Source organism: Chiloscyllium plagiosum, chromosome 15, assembly GCF_004010195.1.
Source record: "Chiloscyllium plagiosum isolate BGI_BamShark_2017 chromosome 15, ASM401019v2, whole genome shotgun sequence".
Taxonomy (NCBI): Eukaryota; Metazoa; Chordata; class Chondrichthyes; order Orectolobiformes; family Hemiscylliidae; genus Chiloscyllium; species Chiloscyllium plagiosum.
The window spans coordinates 8,429,319-8,441,407 of record NC_057724.1 but is presented as its reverse complement, the minus strand read 5'-3'; the positions used below and the strand labels follow the sequence as shown (position 1 = coordinate 8,441,407).

The 12,089-nt window shown below is 43.1% G+C and overlaps 1 protein-coding gene across 1 annotated transcript in view; it reads left to right on the top strand.

Annotated features, from left to right (window-relative positions):
* Window positions 1-9,811: 9,811 nt before the first annotated feature.
* The window catches only part of LOC122557538 (sodium- and chloride-dependent neutral and basic amino acid transporter B(0+)-like), a 117,429-nt gene continuing 115,151 nt past the window's right edge, over window positions 9,812-12,089 (top strand). The window contains exon 1 of the mRNA XM_043705284.1: window positions 9,812-9,819. Coding sequence (XP_043561219.1) covers window positions 9,812-9,819 — 8 coding nt within the window. The remainder of the gene's footprint in view (window positions 9,820-12,089) is intronic.

The following is a 12,089-nucleotide window of genomic DNA, read 5'->3' as shown; positions in this document are numbered from 1 at the left end:
CCAGAACTCCATCAATAAACACAATGATTTGGACCCCATTTACTAAACTCTCAGAAAAAGAACCGGAAATGATATCACCTACCACAACAGACCAAGACACACAAATAGAAAGCGGGACAGAACACCAGCGCTTCACCATGCTCGGTAACATTATCATACCCAATATGTTACCTAGCATGGTGACAAAACATCTGAAAACAAACCTTCCAGCTCAGTGAGCAAACTTACAATCTGAAAAATTATATATGTTCAACATCATGTTTATAAATTCATGCAGGGCATGGATAGAATAAATAGATAAGGTCTTTTCCCTGGGGTGGGGAAGTCCAGAACTAGAGGCTTAAGATGAGAGGGGAAAGATATAAAAGGGACCTAAGGGGCAATCTTTTCATGCAGAGGGTGGTACGTGTATGGAATGAGCTGCCAGAGGAAATGGTGGAGGTTAGTACAATTGCAACATTTAAAAGACATCTGTATGGGTATATGAATAGGAAGGGTTTGGGCCAGGTGCTAGCAGGTGGGACTAGATTGGGTTGAGATATCTGATTGGCATGGACAGGTTGAACTGAAGGGTCGGTTTCCATGCTGTACATCTCTGTGATTTCATGACTGTATCAGCTTGTTACTTTTTAAATTTATACTTCAATCCCGAGTGGTTTATTAAACAAAGACAGCCTTGCAAAGTGTTGTCATGCTATTCCAATTAATTTAAAATAAATTCCCACGTCTACAAAGTTTCCACCAAGTATTTAGTTAAAGCTGAGAAATAAACTCGAAAGCAATCGACCAATGCCAACAAGAACTGGAAGGAACCCAGTAGTTATGAAGACGACATTGGGATAAGTTAACAAGAGAATCCAAGTATAACCCTGAAGAAAAGAAGAATAGTTTAACAGCACCCAAGTGATTTGAAAAGAAATTGAAACAAAACATATGGCAAAGGAATGCCAGGTTACAAGGAAGTAACTGACATACAGCATATCTGGATTATCACAGCTGACTTACTGACTATTCTTGAAAAACTCACATTGATCTGGCAATGGGACTACACCAGATCAGTGATACATCATCAAGGTGATTTGAACCACAATTATATTAGAAGTTCTCAGATCTCAGGAGTTGCCTGACGTTGGAGACAATTTGGGGCTTCGTAGAATCAAGCTTGCTTCTATGTTGTTCCCCTCTGTGCCCTTCCAGGTACGGACCCCAATCAGGAGCTGATGTGCAAGCGGCAAAAATTGAAAGGTTTCATCATTTCTGCCTGATTTCTATCCATCATTGAACTTCCACTGACAGAAAGTCCAGATCCGAATCTGGTCATCCTGCAGTTGGAACTGATATAAAAAAGATAAGGTGTGGAGGGAGGATTGGGCAATCCCAAAATTTCATAAGAAGGAATGATCTCACTCAGAAAATTGCTGCCTGTTAGCTTGATGAAAAACTGAGAGGAACATACTGGTAGCAATAGGAGGGATGAGAGCTTGAAACTAAATATAGAATCTGTAATTATTTTGTGAGAAAACTGATATAATTATTTTTGAAGAATGTCAGAGACATTCATAACAGGCCGTGTGGATAGAATCGATTTGAAGGACTGCTGAGAAATTTCCTGAAAAAAAAAGCTAATTCCAATTCAAGAGAGTAATTCTCATGTTGGTTGGCAATCTTATTATGATTAATTGCAGGAATTATGAATATATGTCTCATTTACTACTATAATTTTGTATATCTCAATGTACATGTACATACATTCATGTTAAATGCACATATGTGTGTTGGCATGTGACATGTATGTGTGAGAGAGTAGTGGTGAAGTCTTTCCAAAATTGTACTTAATGCCACTGATGTTACTCCAACCTATCTCCATCCACACGATGCTATTTATGCCCAACTTCAGTGACTCATCTTCAGAACTGGACTTGAAATGGTAACTGCACTTTCGTTCTACAAAAGCTGTCAGACCTGTTGAGTCTCTTCAGCCATTTCTGCTTTTGTTTCAAATTTCCAGTATCTGCAGTTTCTTGTTTTATTTTAGTATTTCCTTACCTGCCACAAGGTGGAGCCCTCACCTTGGACAAATCTTATTACAGCCACAATGGGGATCCACATAATACAGAAGATGGTCATACACCAGCCCAGTGCTACTGCCCAGACAGGATATTTAACAGGTCCATATGTTGTTGGAGCAAATGTTACTAATGACCAGACCAAGATCATCTGTTTAAAATGAAGGCATAAAATCATATCAAAACCAGAATGATTATCTGCACTTCATTTTCTGTATAAAACACTAAAAGATGTAACATCTCCTTACTACAAGCAAACTCGGTGAGATAAGAAACCAGCATGCTCTCCACCACAGCCAGAAGAGCCAATTCCTTTCCCCAATCATCATCTCAATGTTCTTGATGAATCTGTTCAGCCCTGTGAACAAGGAAGCAGAGAGACACCATCAGTCACTTTGTCCTGTCTTCAAGGCAGTTTGTTAATTGTCAAAGTTCCTCTTGTTCTGGGCAGCACTAATGAACAGGTTAAACCAGAGAAGGGATCACTCCGGATTTCAAACAGGATGAGCAGAGATTTCCCTGTCACCAATCTGGAGAAAGTGAGGACTGCAGATCAGAGTCGAGAGTGTGGTTTTGGAAATGCACAGCAGGTCAGGCAGCATCCATGAAGGGCTTCCTGATGAAGGGCTTCTGCCTGAAATGTCGATTCTCCTGCGCCTCGGATGCTGCCTGACCTGCTGTGCTTTTCTATCACCACACTCTCGACCCTGTCACCAATCTGATTACCTGTAAAATTTGCCCACAAGTCTCACAAAATCGGTACTTACTCAAGGAGCGGCTCTGGTTTCTGATCTTTGTTGAGATTGACAGGCCTCTGTTATCAGAAGGGGGCATGATGGATGACACTGTAAATTCACTGTCCTAATTTGAAGAAAAGCAAATGGGCCCTCGGGCATCTTAAGAAATCCTGCCCATCAAGTCTGCACCGACCCTCTGAAGAACGATCCACCCAGACCCACTCCCCCACCCTATGCCTGTAACCCTGCATTCCTCATGGCTAACTCACCTAGTCTGCACATCCCTGGATCCTGTGGGTAATTTAGCATAGCCAATCCACCTAACCTGCACATCTTTGGACTGTGGGAGGAAACTGCAGCATCCGGAGGAACCCAGCGCAGACACAGGGAGAAAATGTGCAAACTCCACACAGTCACCCCAGGCTGCAATCAAACCCGACTCCCTGGCACGGTGAGGCAGCAGTGCGAACCCCTCAGCCACCTTGATTCACTCGGTGAATTTGGCAATGAGTGAGATGGAAGTGCTCACCATTGCTGTGATGTTCCAGCTTCCAAACCTCTGGCACCATATTTAAAGGCCAGCTGAATGCTGAAAGCCAAGAATAATGCCTCATAGTGTCATGCTAACCCCTAAATATGGTGCAGAAGGAAGCCAAGCTCAGTCCTCATTTCCTAGGAAAGGATCTTGAGATTCTAGTGGATAGAGCGATGACCAAAGAAACACACCATTCCACTAGTCCCTGCCAGGCCAGACCCAGATAGCAGCAGGAATGAGAGCTGTGTAAAATGGGATGCCTGATAGTGTGGAAAAACAGGTCAATCCTCTTCTGCACTCTGCTCATGGAGACAGTGGAAAGGAAAATGCTGCAATCAATCACCAATTTTTTTTTATTCATTCATGGAATGTTGTCATCATAGGCTGGGTCAGCATTGAATGCCCACCTTTGATTGCCCTGGAAAAGGTGCTGAACTGCCCTTTCAAATCGCTGGAGTCTTGTACAGTGGAAGAAAGTGCTGTTAGCAAGGGAGTTCCAGGACTGTGTGCCATTAAAACTAAAGGAAAGCGAATACAATTCCATGTCAAGATGGTGTGGGCCTTTCAGGGGAACTTGCAGCTGCTGCTGTTGTATTTTCTGCCCTTGTCATTCTAGGTGATGGAAGTCACAGATTTGGAAGGAGGAGGTCTCAAATTACACTGTCTCTTGGCGTGACTGTTTCAATGTCTCTGAGCAGTGTGATTGACCTCTGGGACCAATGTTCAGGTAGCTTTCCCGTCCCTAATGCAGCTTGGACTCCAGCTCATTAACATGGATCTGAATTTCCATGAGCAGTAAATATTAGTAAACAAAATACACCTCGGTATCCAGCATTTTCCACATACTGCAGCAACAACACATCACCCATCCCTTCCATCACCACTCCATTTTAGTTAAGTTATTAATTAATTATTATAGAATCCCTCACTTTTGGAAATAAAGCACCAGTACCAATCTCATTCCTAGCTATTTTTCAGGAACTTTTTAAAAAAATCTAGAGACCTAATCTCAAACGGAAGACCTTTTTGGTTACTTTAATAAGACCATAAGACATAGGAACGGAAATTAGGCCTTTCGGCCCATCGATTCTGCTCCACAATTCAATCATGGCTGATAGGTTTTTCAACCCCATTTTCCCGCTTTCTCCCCGTAATCTTTGATCCCCTTGGTAATCAAGAACTTATCTATCTCTGTTTTAAATATACTCAATGACCTGGCCTCCACAGCCTTCTGTGGCAATGAATTCCACAGATTCACCACTCTCTGGCTCATGAAGTTTCTCCTTATCTCTGTTCTAAATGGTCTTCCCTTTACTCTAAAGCTGTGCCCTCAGGTCCTTCTCTCTCCTGCCATTGGAAACATCTTCCCAACATCTACTCTGTCCATGTATTTCAGTATTCTGTAAGTTTCAATCAGATTCCCCGTCATCTTTCTAAACTCCATCGATTATAGACCCAAGGTCCTCAATCATTCCTCATCTGTTAAGCTTTTCATTCCTGGGATCATTCTCATGAATCTCCTCTGGACTCGCTCCAATACATTCTTCCTGAGCTTTGGGCCCCAAATTTGCTCACAATATTCTAAATGTGATCTGATTAGAGTCTTAGAGAGCCTCAGGAGTGTATCCCTGCTCATATATTCTAGTTCTCTCAAGATGAGTGACAACATTACATTTGCCTTCCTAACGACTGACTCAACCTGCAAGCTTACCTTAAGAAAAACCTGCACTAGGACTCCCAAGTCCTTTTGCATTTCAGACTTCTGAATTTTCTCCAATTTAAAAAATAGTCCATGCCTCTATTCTTCGTACCAAAGTGCATGACCTTAACAGTTTTCCACATTATATCTCATCTGCCACTTCTTTGCCCATTCTCCTAACCTGTCTAAATTTTTCTGCAGCCTCCCTGCCTCCTCAATACTACCTGCCCCTCCATCTATCTGTGTACTATCTGTAAACGTAGCCAGAATGCCCTCAGTTCCTTCAACCAGATCATTCATGCATAAAGTGAAAAATTGTGGTCCCAACACTGCCCCTTGTAGAACACCACTAGTCAGTGGCTTCCAGCCAGAGAAGGACCGTTTTATCCCCACTCTCTGCCTTCGGCCAGACAGTCAATCTTCTATCCATGCTATCAGCTTGTGTCTAACACCATGGGCCCTTATCTGACTCAGCAGCTGCCTGTGCAGCACCTTATCAAATGCTTCTGGAGTCCAGATAAATAACATCCATTGGCTCTCCTTAGTCTAACCTGCTTGTTACCTCCTCAAAGAATTCGAGCAGATTTGTCAGGCATGACCTTCCTTGATGAAACTATACTAACTTTGCCCAATTTTACTATGCACTTTCAAATATTCAGAAATCTCAGCATTCACAATGGACTCCAAAGTCTTACAAATGACTGAGGTCAGGCTAATCAGCTGAAAATTTCTCATTGTTTGCCTTACTCTTTCATAAACTGGAGGAGAGGTGGGATGGTGATTAGCAATTAATTATGGTTTTCCAGTCCTCTAGGATCCTCTCTGACTCCAGTGATACCTGAAAGATCACTCCTAAAGCCACCACTATCTCTTCAGCTCTCTCCTTCATAGCTCTAGGATGTAGCCCATCTGGCCCAAGTGATTTATCCACTTTCAGATCTTTAAATTTTTCTAGCACCTTCGCCTTGGTGATGCCACTGTACTCATCTCTGCTACCCCAACTCTCTTGAATTTTTGGGATATTACTCATGTCTTCCACCGTAACGTATTTATTCAGTTCCTCAGCCATTATTTTGTACGTCAACACTACCAATGACTAAAAATGATCATCAATCCGACTCACCAATTCGCTTTCCCCCTTTTTTTTGTTACGGTGTTCTGCCTCTGCTCTTACTGCAGGTAGGCCTCTTGATCTGTGTCTTTTATCCTCTGCCATTAATCACTCACTCTTCAGGCTTTAAATCTCACAGTGGACCTTATTTCAAGCTGCTCTGTCCCCCTTTGCACTATATTCCCACTTTGAATCACATTCCCAATGAACTGACTCAGCCATTGTCTCACTCAGAATCACAGAGATATACAGCATGGAAACAGATCCTTCAGTCCAACTTGTCCAAGCTGACCAGATATCCTAAACCGAACTAGTCCCATTTGCCAGCATTTGGCCCATATCTCTCCAAACCCTTCCTATTCAAATACAGGGGTGTCTTTGAAATCAGGTGAAGTCTTCACTCAAAGTGACCATGTTGCTTACTGCACAGCTAAAGTCACCGGATACTGCAAAAGCTAGGGGCTCTGGCAATATTCCAGTGGAAGTAGTGAAGATTTGTGCTTCAGAACTTGCTGCTCCCTAGTCAAGCTCTTCCAGGACAGTTACAACACTGACATTTACCTGACAATGAGGAAAACTGCCCAGATAGGTCCTGTACATGAAAAGCTGGGCAAATCCAACGCAGCCAATTTCTGCCCCATTAGTCTACTCTCAATCATCAGTAAAGTGATGGAAGGTTTTATGAATAGTGCTATCAAGCAGTAGCTGCTCATCAATAAACTGCTCAGTGGCGCCAGGTCTGGATATTGCCAGGGCTACTCAGCTGTTGACCTCATTGGTCAAACCTTGGTTCAAACAGCTGAACTCAAAGAGCTGAATTCTAGATGTTTGGTGAGAGTGATAGTCCTTTGACCAAATGTGGCATCAAGGAGCTCAAACAAAACTGGAATCAATGAGTATTGGGGGTAAATTCTCCACTGGTTGGAGTCATACCATACAATCACTACAATGTGGAAACAGCCCATTTGGCCCGACAAGTCCACACCGAGCCACCGAAGAGTAACTCACCCCAACACATTTCCCTCCCCGACATTTACCCCTGACTAATGCACCTAACCACAGATTCTAGAACACTATGGGCAATTTAGCATATCCAACTCACCTAACCTGCACATCTTTCAATTGTCGGAGGAAACCAGAGCACCTGGCAGAAACCCATGCAGACACGAGTAGAATGTGCAAACTCCATACAGACCATCATCGCCCAAGGTTGGAATCTAACCAAGTCCCTGGTGCTGTGAAGCAGCAGTGCTAAGTACTGAGCCACCATTCCACCCTACAGCACAGAAGGTGATGATTATGGATGCTGGAGCTCAGTCATCTCAGTTCCAGGACATCTCTGCAGGATTCCATGGAGGAAATGCCCTAGGCCCAACCATCTTCAGCTGCTTCATCAATGACCTTCCCACCATCATAAGGTCAGAAGTGGGAATGTTCACCAATTATTGCATAATGTTCAGCATCTGTCGTGACTCCTCAAATACTGAAACAGTCTCTGTTCAAATGCAGCAACATCCAGGCTATTTAGTATTTGTGCCACACAAACGTCAGATAATGACCATCTCCAACAATAGAGAATCTAACCATCACTACATGATATTTAATGGCATTATCATAATTAAGTCCACCACTATCAATATCCCAGGGGTTACCATTGACCAGAAAATGAATTGAACTGGCAACTTAAATAATGTCACTGCAAGAACAGGTCAGATTAGCAATCTTGCTGCAAGTAACTCAGCTTCACTTTCCCTACAGCCTATCCACCAACAATGACAATAAATCAGGAGTGTGATGGAACACTCTGCATTTGTCTGTGCAATTGTTTCAATATTCAAGAAACTTGACACCATCCAGGACAATACAGTCCTCTTGACTGGTACCACATCTTCACCCTCCACCACTGATGCTCAGTAGGGGCAATGTGTACCATCTTCAAGGTGCATGGCAGAACTTATCAAAGATCCTTAGACAGCATCTTCCTAACCTATAACCAGTCCCAGCTGGAAGGACAAAGGCAGCAGGTAGATGGGAACAACACCAACTGCAAATTGCCCTCTAATCCACTGGCCATCCTGACTTGGAAATATGTAGCCGTTTCTTCAGTATCAGCTGATCAAACACTTGAATGCCCTCCCTAATAGCATTGTTGGTCACCCTACACCAAATCGGCTGCAGTGGTTCAAGAAGGTAGCTCAGCATCACCTTCTCAAGGACAACTAGGGATGGTTAATAATTGCGGCCTAGCTGGTGGCGCTCTTTGAACGGATAAAAAGAAAATTTCTTCTCCCCGGAAGGTTATTAACCTTTGGCATTCACTATCCCTAGAAAGTAGTGTAAGCTAAGTCATTGAATATACTGAAGGCTAAATTAAGTTGAATTTTAACACTAAAAGGGACTGAAGTTACAAAGGGCAGGCCGTAAAGTTGAGAGCAGGCCATGATTACATTATCCATAATTTTATTGAATAGTAGAATAGGGTGGATGGGTTGAATGGCCCAATGCAGCTTTCTAAAAATATTCTTAGTATATTGCCCTTCCTCCATTGTTACTGGATCAATATTTTGTAACTTTGTGGCATTCTGTAGCACTCTGGAGGTACCTACATCATGAGGACTGCAATGTTTCAGCTCACTGCTATCTGCTGAAGGAATAGAGATGAGTTTTAGTTATTTATTGAATAACTCTCTGTATTGAATAAGGATCATCAGCCTCTTACAGCACTTCATAACATTGAATGGGTGGAGAAAAGAAGACGACTAAAATACAAGGGCTTCACTTTGTGAAAGGCATCAATCTTATGATAGCTGCATGTGAAATCAAAGCTAAAATACCGAAAGATGACATACCTTTGTCACACATGGGACACTGAGGAGATACATCACCAAGCATACACCAGCAGTCATAGAAAGGCGCTTTGATCGCAGAAATGTAGGGAACTGTCCAGCAATGAGGTTATAATGGCTTCTGGTGAGATTAACAGTCAAATAATTAATCAGTTTTGTGGTCCCAGGGAACAAATATCCCCTCCCTCTCACCCAATAACTCCATAACTCCCCAGACCAAAGAACTGGTAGGACTGTTGTAACCTGGCATAATTCCAGACCTGACAGAGATGTACTTTAAACTATCTGCACAATATATGCTATTCAGCATAAAGGGACCCACTTCGTCTTCAGCTACTGTGTCATGAAGTCAGTGTAGTGAGGGTAATGTGTTCAGTCAGTTATGTGCATATAACCCACGGGAATATCCATAAGTACAAAATCCAGGTCGTGTATGTAACTCTGGAATTGTGGGCTTCTAAACAGATAGTATTGTTAATGAACATTAAGACATCTGTCTCAACAAGAACCTGTCTCTCTGGGGCATATGTTAAAATAAAACTGCACATGCTGGTATCCAATGTCGACAAACAGGAGGCTGCAGGAACACAGCAAGACAGGCAGTAGCAGGAGGTGGAGAAGTCGATATTTCAGATTGAGACCCTTCATCAGGATGGAGGAGGGGGAAGGGAGCTCAGAAATAAATAGAGGGAGGGGAATGGGGCTGTGGGAAAGGTAGGTGGGATAAAGGTAGGTGGGATAACGATAGGTGGATGCAGGTAGGGGGAATATTATGATAGGTCAGTGGGAAGAGTGGAGTGGATAGTTGGGAACGAAGATGGACAGGTAAGGTCAGATCAAGGAGATGGGAAGGAGAGTAAGGGCTGGACCTAGGATAACATTGGAGGTGGGGAGAAAGAGAAATTAATAGAATGGAAGGGAGGAGGCAGGGCTAGAAAGGGAGCTGGGGGTGGTAGGCATAAACTTAGAGACAAACAGAATGAAAATTAGGTATAAACTTGGTTAGAGACAAACTCATCCCATGATTGGGATTCATTTGATGCCAGCTGTCTCCACCTGACATATGACTACTTCATTGTCTTGACCAGAGCCTCAATTTCTCAAGTCACCCAGTGTTCCCTTCTCCAGCCAGCCTTGCTCTTCACACTGACAGGAACATGTCTGATTAAATAATTTAAGTCGTTGCATCCAACACATTGGTCTATAACCGTACCTGTGTATTCTTAGGCTGCTTCCTTCCTTGAAACACAGGGACAGGATCTCCTTACAGTCCTTCCAATCAACAGCATGTTGCTCAGGGATACATTAAACAATTTTGTAGCTGCCCTCCGCATTCAGCTTCTGTCCCATTCTCTCCATGACACTTCAGCAATGTTTCAATTCTGACCTGAACAAATGGTCAATATAAATAATGGAATTAAAACAAACGGAATCACACCCACCCGAGCTGGTCTGCAAACCTGAAAGTCAGATGGAAATAGAGTGGCTCAGTTAAAGATTTCACTGACGACTGCACTGCTCCAATCCCTCGGTTCTTAACAAGCCGTTAGCACCCCATCCACTAAACCTCACAGATGGAAAATCCAAGCAGTATCCCAAACGCATCAACCTCTACATACAGAGTTTCACATACATTTACAGCCTTGTGTTGCTCAAATATCACAATGCCCTCAAGAGGGTGTTTTTGACGATCACTCGGAAGTAAAGCCAATTCATTCTTCTCCATTCTTTATCACACTTTAGGCCTTCCTCTTGTGCAGCTTTTGTGTAAACATTTCTCACATGGATTGTTAACGGCACTGGGTACCAATTTCATCTCCAAACCAGAGTTCGGAGAAGCACAAAGTCCAATGACCCTGCAGTTGGTGGTCAGTTTGTTAAAAGGAAAATAGTCCTATTTACACACGTCAGGATTAGATTCAAGGTCCCAGATGATTTCTACCATCGACCCGAACATTCCAGATCAGCTATTAGTTGTAACAATTTCCAAACAGCGCTGAAAATGTGTTGCTGGAAAAGCGCAGCAGGTCAGGCAGCATCCAAGAAGCAGGAGAATCGACGTTTCGGGCATAAGCCCTTCTTCAGGAATGAGGAGACAATTTCCAAACAGTCACTTTTAAAATGACAGATATTCCTTTTTCTTGTTAATTTGTGCAAGTGGGCATCGCTGACAAGGCCAGAATTTATTGGCCAACTCTAATTGTCTTGAGGAGAAGTGGTGGTGTAAGGTATAGAGTTAAAATTGTGCAGAATAAGGGAACAGGTGTTGCCTCTGCAAAAGTTTACATTATAAAATCAGGCTGCGCATGCCAATACTAAACAGTGAGAAGCAAAAACAGGCAGAATTATCTATGACTAACACGGCAGAGCAACCATGTAGTGGGATGTACCAGTAACACGAGAATAGTGTGCCAGTCGCAGGAGGGATGTGGCCAACGGATGGAATTTAGCTTGGCAGGATGATCGTACGAAGATAGCAAACTATGCCAGGATTGTCACATATAAGGAATGAGATAAATAAGAGTAAGGGGTGACAGGTTTAGAGTAATGGGAGAGAAACCAGACAGAGGTGAAGTGAAGCTAGAGCTTGTGATAGGCTACGCACTACAGCAAAAGAAACAGACTGGCCTTAGATATGATCCTAGCTGAAAAAGGGGGTGTATGTGTGATGTACCTTTATTCCAAATAATACAGCACCTGATCGGTCACTCTCTCGTGCCTTGCGAGGATTGACCATCTTGGTGGAAGAATTGGCTGAGAATTCAGGAGTGGACTCATCACTCTCGAGATGGATGGAATCATGGTTTGGGAAATGGAAGGGAGTGGTAGTTTCCATCCTCACCTCCCTGATAGTAGTAGCAGCGGTACTGACAGCAATTGGCTGTTGTACCATACCTTGTGTACGAGGGTTAACCCAGCGGCTAATTGAGACGGCCTTGGCAAAACAAATGCCCCTAAAAGGTAATCAGGCAGACGAACTCAACCTCTTGAACAATGAGGGGATGGGTGACCTTAAGGAATTAGCCACTATAAATGAAGTCTCAGGGATGATGCTAGCGAACTGGAAGGCAACGTATGAGACAAATGCAGAAGAC